Raw genomic sequence first — 22,107 nt, 5'->3', positions numbered from 1 at the left:
AACTACCAAAACCTACAGGGAAACTACAATAAACTCACTGCAAACTATATCAGCATGAAAAAAGGAAAATAGAAATCTAAAGGGCCAAGAGGAAAGGAGGAATACAATTTCTGAATTGAAGAACACAGCAGAAGTCATCAAAAGCAGGCTAGATGAAGCAGAGGATCGGATCAGCAAGGTGGAGGACAAGGTGGAAAGAAACACAAAGAAAGAGCAAGAAAAGGAAAAGAGACTCAGAAAGAACAAAGAGAGGGGTTAAGGAAAATTCAAGACAACATGAAACGTAATAATATCTGTATAATAGGGATATCAGAAGGAGAAGAAGAGCAAGGGATAGAAAACCTGTTTGCAAAAGGAGTGATGTAAAACTTCCCTAATTTGATGATAGAAAAAATCACACAAATCTAGGAATCACAGACTGTTCCAATCAAGAAGAACCCAAAGAGTCTCACTTCAAGACACATCATAACTAAAATGGCAAAATTCCAAGATAAAGAGAGAATCTTAAAGGCAGCAAGGGAAAGACAGGAAGTAACATACAAGGGAGCCCCAATAAGACTAGCAGCTGACTTCTCAATGGAAATGCTCCAAGCCAGAAGAGAATGACAAGAAATATTCCAAGTCATGAAAACCACAGGCCTGCAACCAAGACTACTTTTACCCAGCAAGGCTCTCAATCAAGATACAAGGCCAACTAAGGAGTTTCCAAGACAAAAGAAGCCTCAAAGACTATACCTTCTCCAAACCACAGATTTTTTTATTTGTTTCATCCAATATGTCTGAGGTATTCCTAGAAAGATATTCTGATTTAAAGAATACATGCAGAAGATGGACGCATAGGTAGATACACTGTGCTTCCTTGCCAAACCAAACTAAGGACAACAAAAATTTAGAAACAAAATAACAACAACAACAAAAACAGTACTGAAAGAAAATTGAGCTGTATTGAAGTCCAACAACCAAAGAGTTAAAGTAGACACACTCATCCAGATTGGTAGGAGGGGCAGAACCAGGCGCCTAGATGGAGAGCAGTCACAGCAAAAACAGCAGTGGCTGGTGGACCCTGGGTGAAATACAGTAGCTGGCAGATCCTGGGAGCACAGGTGGTGGCTGTCAGACACAGACAGGCAACGGATTGTGGAGCAGGGCCCAGCGAGCAAGGCAGCTGGTAGACACAGTGGTCCCACATTCATACACAGATAAACCAGGCAAAGCTGGGGAGCAAGGCAGACTGCACAACCCAGGGTCTCGGCTCCAGGAAATAAAGCCTCAAAACACCAATTGAAAACACCTGTGGAGGTTGAGGTGCCAGGAGAGACTCCCAGCCTCACAGGAGAGTCCACTGGAGAGACCCACAGAGTCCTAGAACATACACAAACCCACCCAGATGGGAATCAGCACCAGAAGGGCCCAATTTGCTTGGGGGAAACAGCAGAAGTGACTGAAATCTGGCAGAGAGTGGAACAAGTGCCATTGTTCCCTCTCTGAACCCTGCCCCACATACAGCATCACAACACAGTGACTGGGTTGCCCTGCCTGGTGAACACCTATGGCTCTGCCCCTCACTACATAACAGGCATGTCAAGACAAAAAAAAATGGCCCATATGGAAGAACAGATCAAAGCTCCAGAAAAAATACAACTTAGCAATGAAGAGATAGCCAACCTATCAGATGCACAGTTCAAAGCACGGGTGATCAGGATGCTCACAGAATTGGTTGAATTTCATCACAAATTAGATGACAAAATGAAGGCTATGCTAAGTGAAATAAAGGAAAATGTACAGGGAACCAATAATGATGGGAAGGAAACTGGGACTGAAATCAATGGAGTGGACCAGAAGGAAGAAAGAAACAATCAAAAGGAAAAGAATGAAGAAACAAGAATTCAGAAAAATGAGGAGAGGCTTAGGAACCTCCAGGACACCTTTAAACATTCCAACATCCAAATTATAGGGGTGCCAGAAGGAGAAGAGGAAGAGCAACAAGTGGAAAACTTATTTGAACAAATAATAAAGGAGAACTTCCCCAATCTGGCAAAGAAAATAGACTTCCAGGAAGTCCAGGAAGCTCAGAGAGTCCCAAAGAAGTTGGACCCAAAGAGGAACACTCCAAGGCACATCATAATTACTTTAGCCAAGATTAAGATGAAGGAGAGACTCCTAGAAGCAGCAAGAGATAAGGAGACAGCAGTTGTCTACGAAGGAGTTCCCATCAGACTTTCAGCTGATTTCTCAAAAGAGACCTTATAGGCAAGGAAGGGCTGGAAAGAAGTATTCCAAGTCATGAAAGGCAAGGACCTACATCCAAGATTGCTCTATCCAGCAAAGCTTTCATTTAGAATGGAAAGGGCAGATAAAGTGCTTCTCAGATGAAGTCAAGTTAAAGGAGTTCATCATCACCAAGCCCTTTTTATATGAAATGTTAAAGATACTTACATAAGGAAAAGAAGATAAAAAATATGAACAGTAAAATGACAGCAAACTCACAATCATTAACAACCACACTTTAAACCAAAACAAACAAAAAAAACAAACTAAGCAAACAAGTAGAACAGGAACAGAACCACAGAAATGGAGATCACATGGAGGGTTAGCAACAGGGAAGTGGGAGGAGGAGAGAGGGGGAAAAGGTACAGAGACTAAGTAGTATAGATGGTAGGTAGAAAATAGACAGGGGGGGTAAGAATAGTATGGGAAATGTAGAAGCTAAAGAACTTATAAATATGACACATGGACATGAACTAAAGGGGGGAATGTGGGTGGGAGAGGGTGTGCAGGGTAGAGGGGAGTGAAAGGGAGAAGTGGGACAACTGTCATAGCATAATCAATAAAATACATTTTTAAAAAAAGAATGCATGCAGCCCTTAGCAGGTGGCTCAGTTGGTTAGAGCATCATCCCATACACCAAAAGGCTGTACATTCCATCCCCTGGTGGTGCACATACCTAGGCTGAGGGTTCAATCCCTGGTCAGGACATGTACAGGAGGCAACTGATTTGTGTTTCTCACACTGATGTTTTTCTCTCTCTCTCTCCAATCCCTCTCCTTCCCTCCTTCTTCCTTCCCTCTATCTCTAATATCAATAAACATATCCTCAGCTGAAGATTATTTTTCAAAAAATACATACACACCTCATTGTATTGTCCTTTGCTTGATTGCACTTTGCATGTACTGCATTTTCATTAACATCAAGACATAACCTTCCACCAGCAAGTTATAGTGAAGCTGAAGGGTCAAATGATGATTAGCACTTTTAGCAATGAAGTATTTTTAATTAAAATGTACTTATTGTTTCTTTAGACATAATGCTATTGTGCACGTAATAGTCTACAGTATAGCACAAACACAACTTTATATGCACTGGTAAATAAAAAAAAAAGTATGACTTGTTTTATTGTGATATTCACTTTATTGTGATGGTCTGGAACCAAACCTGTGATATATCTGAGGTATGCCTATATTAATGAGGGCTAAAACTTACCTACCACTCATTATGTATCAGATACCCAATCATCTAACACTGAAAACAACCTCATGAGTTACATACTATTATCCCCTTTCATAGATGAAGAAAGTGAAAAAGGAAAACATTAGGGACTTTGCCTAATACCAATAACATGTCAGTCATGGAGATGGGACTTGAATCCAGTCAGGCAAGCTCTACAGACTGATCTCTCTATTCAATTGTTGTCCTGATTGGGTAGAATGTAAGAAGTAAAGGCATAGAAATACATGTGTAGGGTGTCCAACCTTTTGATATCTCTGGGCCACACATTAAATACATTGTGATGCATAATCACACAAAAAAAATCTCATAATGCATTAAGTAAATTTATGATTTTCTGTTGGGCTGCATTCATAGCCATCCTGGGCTGTGGATTGGACACTCCTATATGTGATTGCCAGAGAGAGTAGAGACCAGACTGACAGACAGCTTTGACAGATTTATTTAGATATATTCATTTCTTGGCCAATGTGTGTTCAAATGCAAAATTGTTTAATAAAATACCAGATTTGGTTAGCACTTTCATTACGTCATTTAAGAAAATTCCTCCTCAAATTACTTTAGTGCAGAAAAATAACTATATGAATTTTTCCTCTTTATTGTGCACATCTTCATAACTGGTAAAAAATAGTAACCAGTAACCTTTTCTTTTTTTAATTTAGTTATTACTTAAAAGGTGAACAAATTCTAACTTGTAAGCGTTCTGGAGACCAGGTGAATTGGAACTATGCTCTCCCAACATGTGAAAGTAAGTAATTTCACTATAGAATTTAGACCAGCAATTCTTGATCTTTTTGGCCTTTGGGACCCACTTATGCTAATTTTTTTAATTAAAGTATAGTTGACATACAATAGTACAACATAGTGTACTCAATATTTATATGCCTTACAATAAGTCTAGTAACCATTTGTCACTGTACAAATTTATTACATTATTATTGAATATATTTCCTGTGCTGTACATTACATCCTGGTGACTTATTTATTTTATAACTGAAAATTTGGACCTCTTATTCCCCCTCACTTTATTTATCCATCTTCCCAGCCTACTTTACTATGCAACCATCAGTTTGTTCTCTGTATCTATAAGTATATTTCTGTTTTGTTTTGTTTGTTTTCTTATTTTAGATTTCACATGTAAGTGAAATCATATGGCATTTGTCTTTCTTTAACTTATTTCACTCAGCATAATACCCTTTAGTCCATCAATATTGTTGCAAATAGCAACATTTCATTCTTCTTTATGGCTGGGTAACATTCCATTTTATATGGGTATATATTTGTATGTTTTATATGTGTATGCCTATGTACATATATACACATAGATATATGAGGCCAGTCCAGAAAAAAGTCCAGCCATTGTTACTATAGCAAGGACAGTTTGTGTGACACTGATCTAACCTGGTACCCAAGGAGAGTGGACTGGAATGTGCATGCATGAACAATGATGACTTCACTGTACTAGTGAGTGGGGGTGGTAGATGTCATTGAGTTGAGCATGTGTACTGTGTGGCCATCACATTCAAAATGACTGAGCAAGGACAGCAACAAATCTACATCAAATTTTGTGTTAAGAGTGAACATTCCTCTCCGGAAACTATTTAGATGATTCAGAAGGCTGCAGCTATGGGCAACTGGTAGATGAAGCAGTCACAATTGGCAGCTTCATCATGGCAGTGTGCCCGCTCATGCATCATGTCTCCTGCAGAGTTTTTTGGTGAAACATCAAATCACCCAGTTGACTCAGGAACCGCTACAGCCCAGGTTTGGCACCCTTGACTTCCGGCTGTTCCTAAAACTAAAATCACCTTTGAAAGGGAAGAGATTTCAGACTATCTATAAGATTCAGAAAAATATGATGGAACAGCCGATGGTGATTTGGAGAATTGTGGGAGGTCCCAAGATACCTACTTTGAAGGGGACAGAGGTGGCATTGTCCTATGTACCATGTTTCTCGTACCTTGTGTCTTTTCAGTAAATGTCTCCATTTTTCATATTAATGGCTAGATACCTTCTGGACGGCCCTCATATGTTTTACATCTTTTTTGTCCATTCATCTATTGATGGACACCTAGGTGGTTTTTACACCTTGGCTGTTATAAATAATGCTGCAGTGAATCTAGGATTGTGCATATCCTTTTGAATTACTGTTTTTATTTTCTTCCAATAAGTACCCATAAGTGGAATTTCTGGGTCATACTGTACTTCTATTTTTAATATTTTGTGGTAATTTACAACTGTTTTCCATAGTGGCTATACCAATTTACTGAACCACCAACAGTGCAAGAGGATTCCCTTTTCTAGAAATCTTTGCCAACACTTATTGTTTGTCCTTTATGTTTTTAAATTAACAAAGATCCCAGAGCTTTGCTTTATGTGGGTTATGCCTATTGATATTTATTATTTTGTAATTAAAACTGGGAAGTGTCTAAAATAATTTATTTTTAAAAATGGTAAACTCGATACATGTTAAAATATGCAATGTATTTCTTATAAACAATACAAAATTTCCAAAACAAATAGTGAGAACAAAGACATTGTTTTACATTTTTATAAATCTCTTCAAAATATGGCTTAAAGGAAGATACCTAGAGTCAGTCTGTTGTAAAATAACAGTTTGTAGCTTTTGGAAATTTTCACTTGTACACTCATAAGGATGAAAGTGAAAAAGACAATATTTTAGTATTATTGTGAACCAGCAATTAGCAAATTGACATAACTATAAATTATAAAGCATATCTTGACTAGCAGTGAATTTTATCTTTAATCACAAGTATATTTTCTCATGAAATTTTCAACAACTCTTATGATGACTAGAACAAAACTTAAAATGGCCTTATAGATAAATATAGGTACTTAAGAAAATTAGTTTTCTTTGGAAGTCATTTTACATGCTTTGACTTAGAGTTATACATTTTTTCATGGAACCTTCTAAATGGATATTGGATTCACAACTAGACTGTAGAAATCATGTTGATAAAATTACTAAAGACAGTTCATAGGATTTTACCAATGTTTTCTTAATCTTTCATCTTTCCTTTTTTTCTCTTCCTATGTTTTCTCTTTTAAAGAGATTTTGTGTCAATCACCTGGAAAAATAGAAAATGGAAAACACACTAATAGCTGGAGGAATGTATTTGAATTTAATGAATTAGTAACTTATAGTTGTGAGCCTTCAAATGGACCAGATGAATATTCACTTGTGGGAGAGAGCAAACTTATTTGTTCTGGTCCTGGCAAATGGAGTAGTGACCCTCCTCAGTGTAAAGGTAATGATATTTCCATTTATCTTCTTCATTTGTAAATACTGTGGAAACACTTTGTAAATAATTTAGCTATAAGTAAACAAACTCATATGTGCTTCCTCCTCCTGTTAAACTGACTTCTAATTTAATTTAAAATTTGTCAAATTGAATCAAATATAGTTTAAGTTGTAGAATTTTCTACCCCCAACCCGAATGGCATTCCAGTTTACACAATGTGAACTACTGAGTATATGTGGAAATATTACAAAAAAAACTTTATGCTTATAAATTTGACAACCTAAATGAAATTCACAAATTCTTTGAAAGAAACAAATTACTGATGTCCATTGATAGATGAACAGATCAAAGAAAATGTGGGGACTTCTGGCCAAGATGAAGGCATAAGTAGACACACTGTGCCTCCTCACACAACCAAAATAAGAACAACAAAAATTTAGAAACAAAATAACAACCAGTACTGACAGAAAATTGAACTGTATGGAAGTCCAACAACCAAGGAGTTAAAGTAGACACATTCATCCAGACTGATAGAAGGGGCAGAACTGGGCAGAGAGGGGTCACAGCAAAATAACACCAGTGACTGGTAAACCCCAGGTGCACAAAGCAGCAGCTGATGAACCCCGGGCACATGGGGCAGCAGCTGGTGGACCCAGTGAGGCAGCAGATTGTGGAGGGCCTTGGCACTCAAGGTGGCTTGCAGACCCAGGCAGTCCCACATTCATACACAGATAAAACGAAATGGGAACAAGACAGACCATGCAACCCAGGATTCCAATGTGGGGAAATAAAGCCTCAGAACACCAATTGAAAACACCTGTGGAGGTTGAGGTGCCAGGAGAGACTCCCAGCCTCACAGGAGAGTCCACTGGAGAGACCCACAGAGTCCTAGAACATACACAAACCCACCCAGATGGGAATCAGCACCAGAAGGGCCCAATTTGCTTGGGGGAAACAGCAGAAGTGACTGAAATCTGGCAGAGAGTGGAACAAGTGCCATTGTTCCCTCTCTGAACCCTGCCCCACATACAGCATCACAACACAGTGACTGGGTTGCCCTGCCTGGTGAACACCTATGGCTCTGTCCCTCACTACATAATAGGCATGTCAAGACAAAAAAAAATGGCCCATATGGAAGAACAGATCAAAGCTCCAGAAAAAATACAACTTAGCAATGAAGAGATAGCCAACCTATCAGATGCACAGTTCAAAGCACGGGTGATCAGGATGCTCACAGAATTGGTTGAATTTCATCACAAATTAGATGACAAAATGAAGGCTATGCTAAGTGAAATAAAGGAAAATGTACAGGGAACCAATAATGATGGGAAGGAAACTGGGACTGAAATCAATGGAGTGGACCAGAAGGAAGAAAGAAACAATCAAAAGGAAAAGAATGAAGAAACAAGAATTCAGAAAAATGAGGAGAGGCTTAGGAACCTCCAGGACACCTTTAAACATTCCAACATCCAAATTATAGGGGTGCCAGAAGGAGAAGAGGAAGAGCAACAAGTGGAAAACTTATTTGAACAAATAATAAAGGAGAACTTCCCCAATCTGGCAAAGAAAATAGACTTCCAGGAAGTCCAGGAAGCTCAGAGAGTCCCAAAGAAGTTGGACCCAAAGAGGAACACTCCAAGGCACATCATAATTACTTTAGCCAAGATTAAGATGAAGGAGAGACTCCTAGAAGCAGCAAGAGATAAGGAGACAGCAGTTGTCTACGAAGGAGTTCCCATCAGACTTTCAGCTGATTTCTCAAAAGAGACCTTATAGGCAAGGAAGGGCTGGAAAGAAGTATTCCAAGTCATGAAAGGCAAGGACCTACATCCAAGATTGCTCTATCCAGCAAAGCTTTCATTTAGAATGGAAGGGCAGATAAAGTGCTTCTCAGATGAAGTCAAGTTAAAGGAGTTCATCATCACCAAGCCCTTTTTATATGAAATGTTAAAGATACTTACATAAGGAAAAGAAGATAAAAAATATGAACAGTAAAATGACAGCAAACTCACAATCATTAACAACCACACTTTAAACCAAAACAAACTAAGCAAACAAGTAGAACAGGAACAGAACCACAGAAATGGAGATCACATGGAGGGTTAGCAACAGGGAAGTGGGAAGAGGAGAAGGGGGGAAAAGGTACAGAGACTAAGTAGTATAGATGGTAGGTAGAAAATAGACAGGGGAGGGTAAGAATAGTATGGGAAATGTAGAATCTAAAGAACTTATAAATATGACACATGGACATGAACTAAAGGGGGGAATGTGGGTGGGAGGGGGTGTGCAGGGTGGAGGGAAGTGAAAGGGGGGAAATGGGACAACTGTCATAGCATAATCAATAAAACATATTTAAAGAAATTTGGAAGCCATGTGACAAAGTATATACTTCAATCCCTACCTCACACCATATATAAAAATTACTCTTTATAGTTGTAAATGTCAAATTTTAAACCATAAAACTTCTATAAAAATTAGAGAAAATGTGCTACCCAAACACACAATGGATTATTACTTAGCAATACACAGGATGAAGTTTTACCATTTGCTATAGCATGAATGGAACAAGAAGGTATTCATTTCAAGTGAAATCATAAATTAAAAAGATAAATATGATATGATTTAACTTATATGTCAAATCTAAAACAACAAAACAAATTAACAAACCATATAAAAATAGACCTATAAATACAGAGAATAAACTGATGGTTGCCAGAGGGGAGAGGAGTGGAAGGATGGATGAAAAGAAAATATTGAATGAGATGAGATTAACATTGAATCTTCACCCAAAATTTTTAGTGAAACACTTTTAACCATGAAAATATATATTGAAAAAAAAAGTTTGTAACTTCTAAACCATGCTCTGTCACTTAGTTGGGTTACTGTGGCTAAGTTTATTGATCTCTCTAAGGCTCAGTTTGCTCATTAGTAACATGGCAGTAGCCCAAGGAAGTGCCCCTACAATTAAAAAAAATAATAAGACACCAAATACCAAAACTACTCAAAGATAAAGATAGCCTGTATAGTCTTATATTTATTAAAGAAACAGACTTAAAACCTTTTCACAATGAGAACTGCAGACCCAGATAGCTCACCTGGGGAATTCTACCAAACACTTTAGGAGTAAATAATAGCACATGTAAACAAACTTGCCAAGAAGTATAAGAGGAGGAAATACTTCTCAACTCATTTCATGTAGACATTAGCATGATACCAAAACCAGACAGTATCATTGCAAGAAAATTATAAACAATATCCTTAATAAATATAGAACCAAAACTTCTAAAGAAAATATCAACAAATCTAAGCTTGACATATATAACAATAATAGTATATCATAACCAATTAAAATTTATTCCATAAATGCAATATTGGTTCAAACTCAAAAATTAATCAGTGTAATTTATAATATCAGTAAATTTTAAAGAAGAAAACAGTATAATCTTATTAGATGCCACCAAAAAGCAGTTAACAGAACTCATCATCTTTTCACAGTAAAACTTCTCAGCAAACTAGGAATAGAAGAGAACTTAATATCTCCACCTGTTAAAAGGCAAAAGTGTCACAGCTAACATTATTCTTAATCATGAAAGATGAATTTATTTCCACCCAAGGAGGAAATAAAGGACCAGAAGAAATAAAGGTGCATTGGACCAGAGGTCCTGCAATAAGGGGGAAAAATAGGTGTGTGTACATATATGAAAGGAAGCAATACAATAGTTTCTTCACTTATTCCATTATTGTCTGTGTGAAAACTTCCAAATATTTTAGTTTCAGCAAGGTTGCAAAATATAAGATCAACCTTTGAAAATCAATTGTATATCTATATACTAGTAGTAAACCACTAGAAACTGAAATTTTAAAACTACTATTTAGAACACCTCCAAAACACAAAATACTTACATTCAAATCTATTAATATATGTAAAAAAGTTTGAATGCTAAAAAGTATTAAGTACTAATAAAGGAAATTTTAAAAGACCTTAATATATGAAAGGATATACATTGGTTATTGACTGGAAGACTCAATATAATCAAGACATCAATTCTCAGTATTTGATCTATAAATTCAGCACAATCCCAATAAAATTCCAAGCAGAACTTTTGGTAAATTGAGAGAACTGATTCTAAAATTTACATGGAATGATAAAAGAACTAGAACAGTCAAAACAATTTTTAATATAACTGAAGTACACACTCTACCTGATGTCGAGTTTATATAAAGCAAGCTATAAGGAATAGACATTGTGTTTTTAAAAGGATAGCCATATAGAACAATGTAAAAGAATAGTGAGTCCATAATTAGACCCTTACAAATATGTCCAGTTGCTTTTCATTTCAGGTATAGAGACAATTCATTGGAAAAATGATATTTTCAAAGATAGTACAGGCAAAATTGGGCTTCCATATGGAAAAAAAAAGAACCAGAATCAATGTTAGAACCATTCTCAAACATTTACTCAAAATGGGTCATAGACTTACATGTAAAACCTAAGACTGTAATACTTTTATGAGAATGTTTAGGAAATATTTGTGATCTTGCGAAAGATTTCTTAAATACAACCCATGAGTCATGATTCTTTTAAATATTTTAGTAAATTGTATGTTCCACCCTCAAAACCTCTGGTCTGAAAAAGACTTAAGAAAATGAAAACAAAGTCATAAATAGGGAGAAAATATTTGCAAAGCACACACCTGATAGTGGACTTTTATCTATAATATATGAAGAACTCTCAAAGCTCAACAAGAAGAGAACAATCCATAGTTTTAAAATAGGCAAAAGATTTAAATATACCCATTTCACCAAACGTGATATACAAATGACAAAAAAGTAAATGAAAATGAAAATTTGCTCAATATTGCAAGTAGAAAAATGTAATTAAAAACCAAAAGTAACTCTAGCTGTGTGGCTCAGTTGATTGGAGCATCATCCCAGGCACTAAAATGTTGTGGGTTTGATAATCAGTCAGGCAGGGCACATACCTAGGTTGTAGGTTCAATCCCCAGTTGGGGTGCATATGGGAGGCAACTGATTGGTGTTTTTCACATTAATGCTTTTTTTTCTCTCCTTCCCTTCTTCTCCCTCTAAAATTGATAAACATATCTTCTCATGAGAATTAAAAATTAATAAATTTAAAAATGTCAAAAAATAAATTTAAACTAGAAGGAGATGTGGTTTAATACCTTTTAAAATGGCTGACATAAAAACAAAAACAAAAACCTAGCAAATGGTATGTACTGGCATGGATATGAAACACTTGAAACTTTTATACATTGCCAATAAGTATGTGAAGTGTAAGACTACCTTAGAACCCAGTTTTACAATTTCTTATGAAGTTTAAAATACACTTCATTTTACTTGTCAATCCAAGTAAAACTAAAACATGTTCACATAAAAGCTTCTATGAGAATATTCATAGTAATCTTAGTTGTAATCATATTGGCCTGGAAACTACCCACATTTTCTTCACTTGGTAAATGGATGAACAACTGTGGTACATCCATATGATGATATAAATATACAGCAATAAAAAGGAATGAGCTCCTAAATCATGCAACCACAGGAATGAAATTCAAATGTATTCTGCTTAGTAAAATAAGCCATACTCAGAAGGATATGATCCCATTCATGATATTATGGGAAACTAACATGATAGAGATGGAAAACAGAGCAGTGGTTGGCTGATTGGTGAAGTGACTAAAGGTTGATCACTCAGTGGCATGATGAAGTACTAAGAGATAATGGAACTCTTTTTGTCTTTATTGTGGTAGTAATTACATGATTACTTGTAATTGTCAAAACTAATGCAGCTATGCAAATAAAAGGATGAATTTCACTGGATGTAAATTATATCCAGTAAACTTAATTTGAAGGCAAATCATTAGGTGGAACTGATAGCAGATTGGCACAACAGTGAAAATATAAGTGAACCTGAAGCATGACAATGCAAATCTAACATGATTTGAGAAGAAAGATTGTAAAGAGAGAAACTTATAGAACTGTGAGAGAGTGGCAAGCATTTAAACATACATGTAATTGGAGTCTCAGAAAGAAAGGAAAGACAGCAATGTAAACAATTATTTTACTAAATACAGGTCAAAAATATTGAAACTGTGTCTAAAACAACCACCCCCTAATCCAGGAAACTTAGTAAACCTAGCAGGATAACTATATTCTTTAGTTTCTGAAAAACCCACTAAACTAAACACATCATGGCAAAACTATCAAAGATAAAATACGAAAGAAAAAGCATCCAGTGAGAGCAGAAAAGAAATAATACATTGCCCCACCCCTTTAAGAAAGAATGACAGCTGATTTCTCCCAAGGAACTGTGGAGACTAGAAGACAATATTTGCTCATGTGCTGGAAGGAAAATAAAACACTTAACCTAGAAATCTCCATCAGGGAGAAATCTTCAAAACTGATGATGAAATAAAAACATTTTTAGAAAACAAAAAAATCTAAGAGAATTATCATTACCTGACCTGCACTGCAAGAATTGCTAAAGGAAGTATTTCAGGCAGAAGGGGAAAGATAACTGATAGAAATTCAGATCCACAGGTGAGAAGGAAGAGCACTCTTCTGGTTTAAGTGGCTGTACATTATGAGTCCTTATGTATTGTTCAGATTTAATCTTATAAGTCGTTCTCTTGTACTTATTGCCTAGCCCAGTTTTTTTGTTGTTGTTGTTGTTCTTGTTTTTTCCAAATTCTTCCAAACCCATTACTGGATTCTGAACTCAATGTGGGGGTCATGAGAAGCATTTTACTTCTTGAGAAGCAGAGTAGAATGGGCAATACCAGAGCACATTGGTATGAAGTCTAAGTATTAACTTTATGAAGTCTAAGTATTAACTTTCAACTTTTTCTCAGCCTTGAGTGCTTACATAACAGCTTACAAACTAAAGTTTTTTCTTTTTAAGTGTCTGGGTTGCAGTCCAAAATGTTTGTAAAACATGGTCCTAACTCAATGGGCCTTTCTATTTCTTTAACAACCTAGTTCATGGATGTTGTTGCTACCTGAGAACTTTTTCTTTGCATCTCTTTGCATGGCTAGCTTTTCAACTTCTAAATTTCAACTCAACTATTACCTTTCCACAAGAGTCTTTTCTGCTTTTCTAAAAAGACAGGTTATTTTAATCAGTGTCAGTATAAAATTTTAAAAATCTCTAGAGGTAAAGAGTATCAAAAGTTGCATTTGAACTTACCCAGAATTTGCATCTGGTACTCTTCACAAAATCTTCAGGAGAAAAAAAAATGTATGAAACCAATAAGCTATAATGACTTTTTTTCTAGGTGGAAAAGTTATCAGATTTCTCTAAATCTGTTTACATGGAACTAAAATACACAAAAAAGTTTTTTTAAAACAATACCTTGTCTTTCATTCTTTATCTTTTCCACTGGAAATTGTTACTTTGCACTGTTTTATCCAGGTACTATGTTAAAGCAACTTTCCATTAACTCTGGAATTTTTTTACTTCATAGTAGTCAAATGTGACTATCCAGTACTCAAACATGGAAGGCCAGTATCCAAAATTAAAGAAAAATTTTCCTACCAAGATGAGATTTTATTTCAGTGCCTGGAGGGTTTCTATCTTAATGGCAGCAACCCAGTATTCTGTGGTGGAAACAGTACTTGGGAGCCTGAGATGCCAACATGTATTAAAGGTACATATTGTTTTATTTTCCTTCTTGTTTCTTAAGGTTTTATTTCTTTGACATTAAATATCAGTGATACCAAATGTTTGAAAAGAAGCAATTTTAGTAATTAACTCCATCTTGTATTTATATCCATGACAGACATATAATGTAAAGTTCATATAGGATTTTGCTATTGTACTTTTTGTGTGTGTTTGTATAGTTCTTAGCAGGTTATGTACATCAGGTAGGTTTATAAATTTCCCTTGTTCAGTACTTCCATGTATAAACATGGTTAGCAATCATTTTTCAGAATAAACTGAAACATGGGCATTTGTACCTAAATAAGAATAAAAGTGACAATTTATATCAATGAAAAGAAAGTAGTAATTCCCAAGTGATTGATCCTACATTATTATGTTTTTCAATGTCAATTCCTGTCAATTCTAAACCTCTTACTTTGAGTCATTGAAATTTAGTAACATCCTACTTATATTTTACAAGAATCCTTTAAAATCATGTTATGTATACTCATTCATCACCTTTAGTAATAAAAGATGTAAGAACATATTTATAGCATTTTAGTTATTATTCTTAGTGATTTAAAATTATTTGCCATAGTCTGCAGATATAAACAGGTATGTAAGCTTGGGCAAGTTACTTAAATTTCAAATGTACTTACTTAAATAATTTAATGCCTTCCTCACTGGGTGAAAATAAAGTTTAAACTGGTTGCACTTACTTAAACCACTTAGCACAATGCATGGCATATAGTAACCTCTTAAAGAAAGCTCATATATGACTTACAGCATCACTCCAATTGGTATTTGTGAAGTAGGTCTACAGTGTTTATTTTCTCATATGTATTTTGGTGTGTGTCACCAACTTTGCTATTTTAATTCATCTTAAAAGTGATCTTTTGATACATTTAAATGTATAACCATGGTCCAAGACTGTTTTATTTCCCAGAGTGCGAGTTTATTTCTTTTTATATACTACAACTTGAACTGGGAAATTTCTGCTATCTCTAGAATAAGGCTTAGATTTCTACTACCCCTACCCCAACCAACTCTGCCTCAAAAAATTACTCTTTGTGCCTTTACTGGGCATTTCTGTTTCACAACAGAAACTAAATTTCATACCAACTGAAAGGCAGGAAAAGTCATTAGTTATTGAAATGAAATGGAGGACTTCTTGCATGAACTACTCATCAACTGTTCTGCTCAACACTTGAGAAATTATTTTGATATGGTGGAAGGAATTGTCTTCCTAATTTTGGTGTTGCTATCTCTAGCTTCTCTTTGGCTTCAGCAGAAACAAGAGACATGAGGAACAGTGGGAAGAATAGTGGGGATAGTGGGAAGAGCCTGAGCTGACCTCACTCAGGGCTCTAGTTTTGTTCTGCTTACTCTTGGAACATCATTTCTGTCAGCTTTCATTTCCTGTTGTTTAATGAGGGTATTTGAACTCAAATCTCAATCACTGTCTTCTAATTTGCTTGTATATTTTCTGTTGTCCTAAACTTTAAAGGATTAAGGAGAATTATGCACGTAACTATGGTAACTGGAACACCTTTTTATAATTCCTGCATACCTGGTACCTCCATGAGTATTTTAGTTGAGTGCTGTGAGGTTTGCGAGTTGAGGGAGAAGAGATGGTTTTTTAGTGGGCTGCTATATAAGACTGCATGAGAATTTTATACCTATTGACCATTCCATATTTGCTCACATGGTCCTGGTGGGTATATGCATTGCAGGATACTTTGTTGATATGCTCTTTTGAAAGAGTTGACCATAAGAATTCAAAAAGGATTCATAAAACACTGATATGGTTTAATATTTGAAAGAAGAGAAGAGGACTGTGAGAAAAAAACTTATCAAGAGGAAAAATGACAAGAATCATTTTAAAAAATCAAACCTCCTCATGGTATTATTAGTGTAATCAATTTTTTTATTATTAGAGAAAACCTATACAAAGAGGACCAATCACAACATATAATGGTAATAAAGTAGACCTCATTATACTACTATGAAATAGTGTTTATGAAATACTAAACAGAAAAGGATACAAATCATTTCATATGATATTACTTGAATAATGTATTTTAAATATATGTGTTTAGTCTGAACACATAATTTTTATGATTTTTTAATAGTTAACTTCTAGAGTCTCCATTATAAAGTATAAAATTATAGTGAACATTTTTATGTATACAAATATCCTTAGGTACTTATATAAATATATATTCAGGTCATATTCCCAGAAATAGAAATGCAAAGTTCAGAAAGTACACACATTTTTAATTTTGAGGAATAATCAATCTTTCTAACAAAAAATCAAATTAAATCCATAATTTTTACTGATAAGACTGATGAATGGAATCAAATTTATTTTTTTCAGGTTTCAAGCCTACTCATCCAACCAAGCCTCCACTTTCAAGATATCCAGGTTCAGTAATTCTTTATCATACTTATATTATAAGGAACTTTGTGAACTGATGGATAAAAAGTCATGTTTTATTTTAATTTGCATTCCTTTTCATTATTAATGAAGCCAAATCTTTTTTGTCTACATTTATTTATTCATATCTTTTGTTCAGTTTCTATTAGGTTTCTAATACATTATTTTTGTTGCTTGCAAGAGCTCATTATAAATTAAAGACCTTAATAAATACATAATGAACATTTTTCCAGGTCTTTTTTGGCCTTAATTTTACCACTTCCTTTTCTTTGAAGACTTTTATACTATACTATTGGATATAGATTTCTTTTTATAACTTCTGTTACATGTGTAGTATACAAATGTATTTTTGTAAGTTTTCAAACATTACAAAAAGTGTACAGAGTAAAAAATTAGTTCTTCATCTCTTTTTCTGGTACATTGTCTGAGTTAATCATTGTTGATAACTAGGTGTCTTTTTATCAATTTCTGATGGATAAAAAGGATAGGATACACCCTTTCCTAATAGAATACATCACTATTCTTATTTATGTAGTTTTACATCGTTTCGCATTTTTCATTTTTCTTAACCAGAAATGGAATTATACTCTTCATATTTTTCTAAAACTCTCATGTTTTACACTTACTCTATTAGATTGGGGCTGTAGTTAGGTGATGATTTTAACATATATCATGTTTCATTTCACTACTCTCCTATCAGTGGTCAGTTATGTGTGCAGAAGGTTCGCATTACTGGGTAGTTGAATGTTTCAATCTTTTCCTTTATGTCTATGAGTGCTGTGTCTTTCTTATAACAGCTTTAAGTCTTCAAATTATATGCATGTAAACATTTCAACCATGTGTTCTGATTGTATTCTTTGCATTTAAATCATTGGTATATCTGAAAATTATGCTACATGGAATGAGATTGGGTTATTCTCTACTCCACCCACCCCATTCAGTAGCTAAGTAGCACCATCTACGGAATACATCGTTTTCTCTCCAACTGTTTTAACATGCATTAAATTCAGAGGTATTCTAACCTTTTTTCTGTTCTCTTAACTGTATATTCCTGTGCAAGTGTCAAATTCTTCTTTTAATGTAGCATTATAATATGTTTTAATATGTGGCAGAACACTTCCTGTTCAGAAGTATGCAAGCTACTCTCATGTTAATTTTTTCAGATCAATTTTTGTTTAATTTTTTACTATTTCAACCATTCTAATACATTCACATTCATGTACAATCATCACTACTATTTCCAAAACTTTTCATCTTCCCAAACTGAAATTTTATACCCCTTAAACAGTAACTCCCCATTCATACCCCTCCTTTCATCTCCAGTGACCTCTATTCTAATTTCTGTCTCTATGAATTTGACATCCTAGGTACTTTATATAAGTGGAATTTTACATTTGTCTTTTCTACATGGCTTATTTCATACAGCATAATGTTTTCAAGGTTCATCCATCTTAGAGTAGCATGTATCTGAACTTTATTCCTTTTTATGGCTGAAAATATTTCATTGCTTGTATATACCATATTTCATTTATCCATTCATCTGTTAATAGACTCTTGGGTTATTTCCACCTTTTGGCTATTCTGAATATTCTTCTCTAACTATTGGCATTCAAGTATCTGTGTGAGTCTCTATTTTCAATTTTGAGGGTGTATGCCTAGGAGTAGAATTGCTAGGTTTTATGCTAATTCTATGTTTAGTTTTATGGAATGGCCATTCTGTCTTCCACAGAAGCTGCACCATTTTACATTCTCACCAATGGTGCACAAAGGTTTTAACTTCTCTACCTCTTATCCAACACATTATCCTCTGTGTTTTGTTTTGTTTTTTATAATAGCCATCCTAATATATGGTAAGTAGAAAGTGTGGAGTAATATCTCATTATGGTTTTTATTTGCATTTCTCTCTTTTTTTTTATTTTATTTTAATCATTGTTCAAGTACAGTTTTCTGCCCTTTACTCCCTGCATTTCTCTCTTGATTAGCGATGTGTAGAACATCTTTTTTGTGTGCTTATTTGCTATTTTTATATCTTCTTTGGAGAAATGTCATTCAAGTCCTTTGCTCATTTTTGAATCAGGTTAGGATTTTTATTAATGATTTTTAGGAGTTCATTATATATTGGAAATTAATATTTCTTCAAATGGATGATTTGCAGATGTTTTCTTCCATTATGTGGGCTGCCTTTTCATTCTATTGACAGTGTTCTTTGATGCGCAAAGTTTTTGATTTTGATGAAGTCCAATTTATCTTTTTTGTTTTTGTTGCCTGTGCTCTTGGTGCCATATCCAAGAAATATTGCCAGATCCAGCATTATGAAGTTTGCCCTCTATGTTTTCTTCTAAGAGTTTAATAGTTTTAGTTTTTGTATTTAGTTTTTTATAGCTTTTGAGTCAATTTTTAAATATGATATAATGTAAGGGTCAAACTTCATTCTTTTGCTTGCAGATCTCTAGTTTTCCAAGAACCATTTGTTGAAAAGACTACCCTTTCCCCACTGAATGTTCTTAGAAACATGTTATAGGCAGTTATTTGACCATATATGTTAGGCCCTCTATTCTATTCCATTGGTCTGTATTCCTTTATGTCAGTGCCATTCTGTTTTGACTACTGTGGCTTTGTAATTGGTTTTGAAATCAGGAAGCATGAGTCCTCTCAACTCTTCTTATTCAAGATTGTGTTGACTATTCCATGTGCTTTAGACTCCATGTAAACTTCAGGATGGATTGTTTTAATTCCTGCAAAAAGCACCCTCAGAATTTTGATAGCGGTTTTTAGTTCATCTGTAGAGATTTTTTTTCAGTATTCATATCTTAACAATATTAGGTGTTCTAATCCAAGAAAAAGAATGTCTTTTATATATTCATGTCTTCTTTAATTATTTTTCATAATATTTTGTTTTTGTAAGAGTCATTTGCCTTCTTGGTTATGCCAAAGTATTTTATTCTTTTTGATATTATACATGGATTTGTTTCCTTAACTTCCTTTTTGGGTTGTTTATTTTGGTATATATATAAATGCAACTGATTTTTGCATGTTGATTTCATAGCTTACAATTTTGCCCAATTCATTTATTAGTTCTATCAGCATGGGATGTGTGTAATCTTTAGGGTTTTGTACATAAAAGATCATGTCAACTGTGAAGAGAGATAATTTTATTTTTCCATGCCAGTTTTGATCCTTTTTATTTTATTTTTTACCTAATTACTGTGACCCTACATCTAATATTATGTTGAATAAAAGAGGCAAGTGTGGGCATCCTATCTCGTTCCAGATCTTAAGGTAAAAACTTTCGGTATTTCACCATGGACTAGGATGTTTACTATGGGATTTTTACAAATGGCCTTCATTATATTAAAAAGCATTTCTATTCTAGATCAATTTCTAAATCTTAAAAAAAATTAGGTGGAATCATGTTGACTTCAAATCTAATTTTGAGAATACAGTAATGATAAATTCGCTTGCTGTGCCACACAGTACTGTGACAGGAAATGTCAGTGCACAGGAAGAAGAATGCTGTTAACATTCAATATAAATTTTGAATATTTTATGATTCTACTTTAATGAAAGATATTATTTAAAAGGAAATGAAATCATAAGCAATTTTATACAAACACAAAGCATCAATGTCATAAAAATTATAGATCTAAGTTTTATTTAGTCTTTCTTTTTTTTATACTTTTTCCATTTTTTTCTAGGATATCCCAATCCTCGTGAATTACCACCAATTGAAGAAATTGTGGAATTAGGTATTTCATTATTAATAATTCTTTACTATGGGACCTTAGAGTTCTACATGAATACATTGTGTTTCAATTACTTGTAGTTAGGGAAAAAACAAGATGTCACAAATTATTAATGATAACTGACATTTATAGGTATTTTAGTATCCAAATACCATAACAAATGTGATAGTATGTATAGATACATGTAAGTAGTTTTTTCTGACCTTATGAATTCTAATTGTCCTATTTACCTTTACTAAATAACCTTGTGTGAAAACTACAACACAAAACAGTGACAAGTTGGGTTCCTATTAGGAATTTTACAAGACACATCCTATAACCGGAATCTATTTGAAGTGTTCTATGATCAGAATGACTTAGATGTACTAATAGTCATGCTAAAAGTAGATTGATACCTTTTTGCTGTAGTTTTTAGATGATTTGATCAAAAGTAAAATGCAATTGCTATCTGGGACCCATACATGCTCAATATCTTTAAAACTAGTTTCATTTTTTTCTCAGATTCAGGAGTCATAGCTCTAATTATTTTTACTGTACGTAAGTATCTCAAACTTGAATACCACTTACATCAAAATATTACCATGAAGAAGTGCACTTTTAATGATTTTTTAGTTTCTATAGCTTTTTTAGCTTGAAATTAAGTTAATTGGTGTAGAAAATATCCCTGACCTCTCATATGATACACTCCAATTTGTTGGTGATTGCATACTCACTTAAATTCTATATGTCCAGTTATTAACAAATCTTAAATAATTTTTTCCAAGATGATTAGTCATGAGACTCTTCATCACAAGTATGATTTGGGTAATTTTCTAAACCAAACAAGGACTCTTCTCAGACTTTACTGTGAACTACTTAACTGATTCCAGGGAATTGCATTTAGATAATCAAGAGTCCAGATGGAATATAAATGTATATGTGCTTAAATAAAATAACATTTCTGACCACTGAAATGTAACCAACATTAATTTCATCTGCTAGATTTTGAATCTTGGAAATTATTTTTCATAATTACATGTAATTTGTTTTCTGGTTTCTTATAGTTGTTGCCCTTGCAATAATTTGCATCTGCTTGTATAAATGGCTTCACAGAGGGAAGAAAGTGTAAATTAAACGTGTTTCTTCTGATTTATTGGTCCTTCTCGCTCTTGACATACTTTTGTGTCTCTTTTGTTTATACTCTGTATTGCACGTCATCTATTTTTAAAATTTGAAGCATTAGTGTGTTATCTGAATTATATTTCTTTACTAAAATTACTTCCAGCTGCTTTTAATAGCATAGTAACAAGAATAACCTGTCAGAGTTGCTTTAGCTATTGCACCTGTAAGGAAAATTTTAGTGACATTTTAGGTTCAAGTTTTGCAGCAAATCATGGACCATGATGGGTCCTTTCCAACTGTAGGTATACCCTATTTTCTAAGGTAGACTAGTGGCCGGGATTAAATTTAAAACAGTTCACTGTGAGACTTTGAGAATCTGGAATTTTTAGAATGAAAGCT

At 34.3% G+C, this 22,107-nt stretch overlaps 1 protein-coding gene across 1 annotated transcript in view; it reads left to right on the top strand.

Annotated features, from left to right (window-relative positions):
* LOC123813407 (membrane cofactor protein-like) overlaps positions 1-21,722 on the top strand; it is a 34,498-nt gene extending 12,776 nt beyond the window's left edge. Inside the window, exons 4-10 of the mRNA XM_045830402.1 lie at positions 4,167-4,252; positions 6,576-6,773; positions 14,252-14,434; positions 16,805-16,852; positions 20,560-20,610; positions 21,109-21,144; positions 21,651-21,722. Of these exons, the coding sequence (XP_045686358.1) occupies positions 4,167-4,252; positions 6,576-6,773; positions 14,252-14,434; positions 16,805-16,852; positions 20,560-20,610; positions 21,109-21,144; positions 21,651-21,715 (667 nt within the window). The 3' untranslated portion in view covers positions 21,716-21,722. The remainder of the gene's footprint in view (positions 1-4,166; positions 4,253-6,575; positions 6,774-14,251; positions 14,435-16,804; positions 16,853-20,559; positions 20,611-21,108; positions 21,145-21,650) is intronic.
* The last annotated feature ends 385 nt before the right edge of the window (positions 21,723-22,107 follow it).

The sequence above is a fragment of the Phyllostomus hastatus genome, unplaced genomic scaffold, assembly GCF_019186645.2.
Source record: "Phyllostomus hastatus isolate PE091 unplaced genomic scaffold, TTU_PhHast_1.1 phas_contig_1518, whole genome shotgun sequence".
NCBI lineage: Eukaryota > Metazoa > Chordata > Mammalia > Chiroptera > Phyllostomidae > Phyllostomus > Phyllostomus hastatus.
The sequence above is the reverse complement of the archived record's forward strand: the minus strand, read 5'-3'. Positions and strand labels throughout refer to the sequence as shown.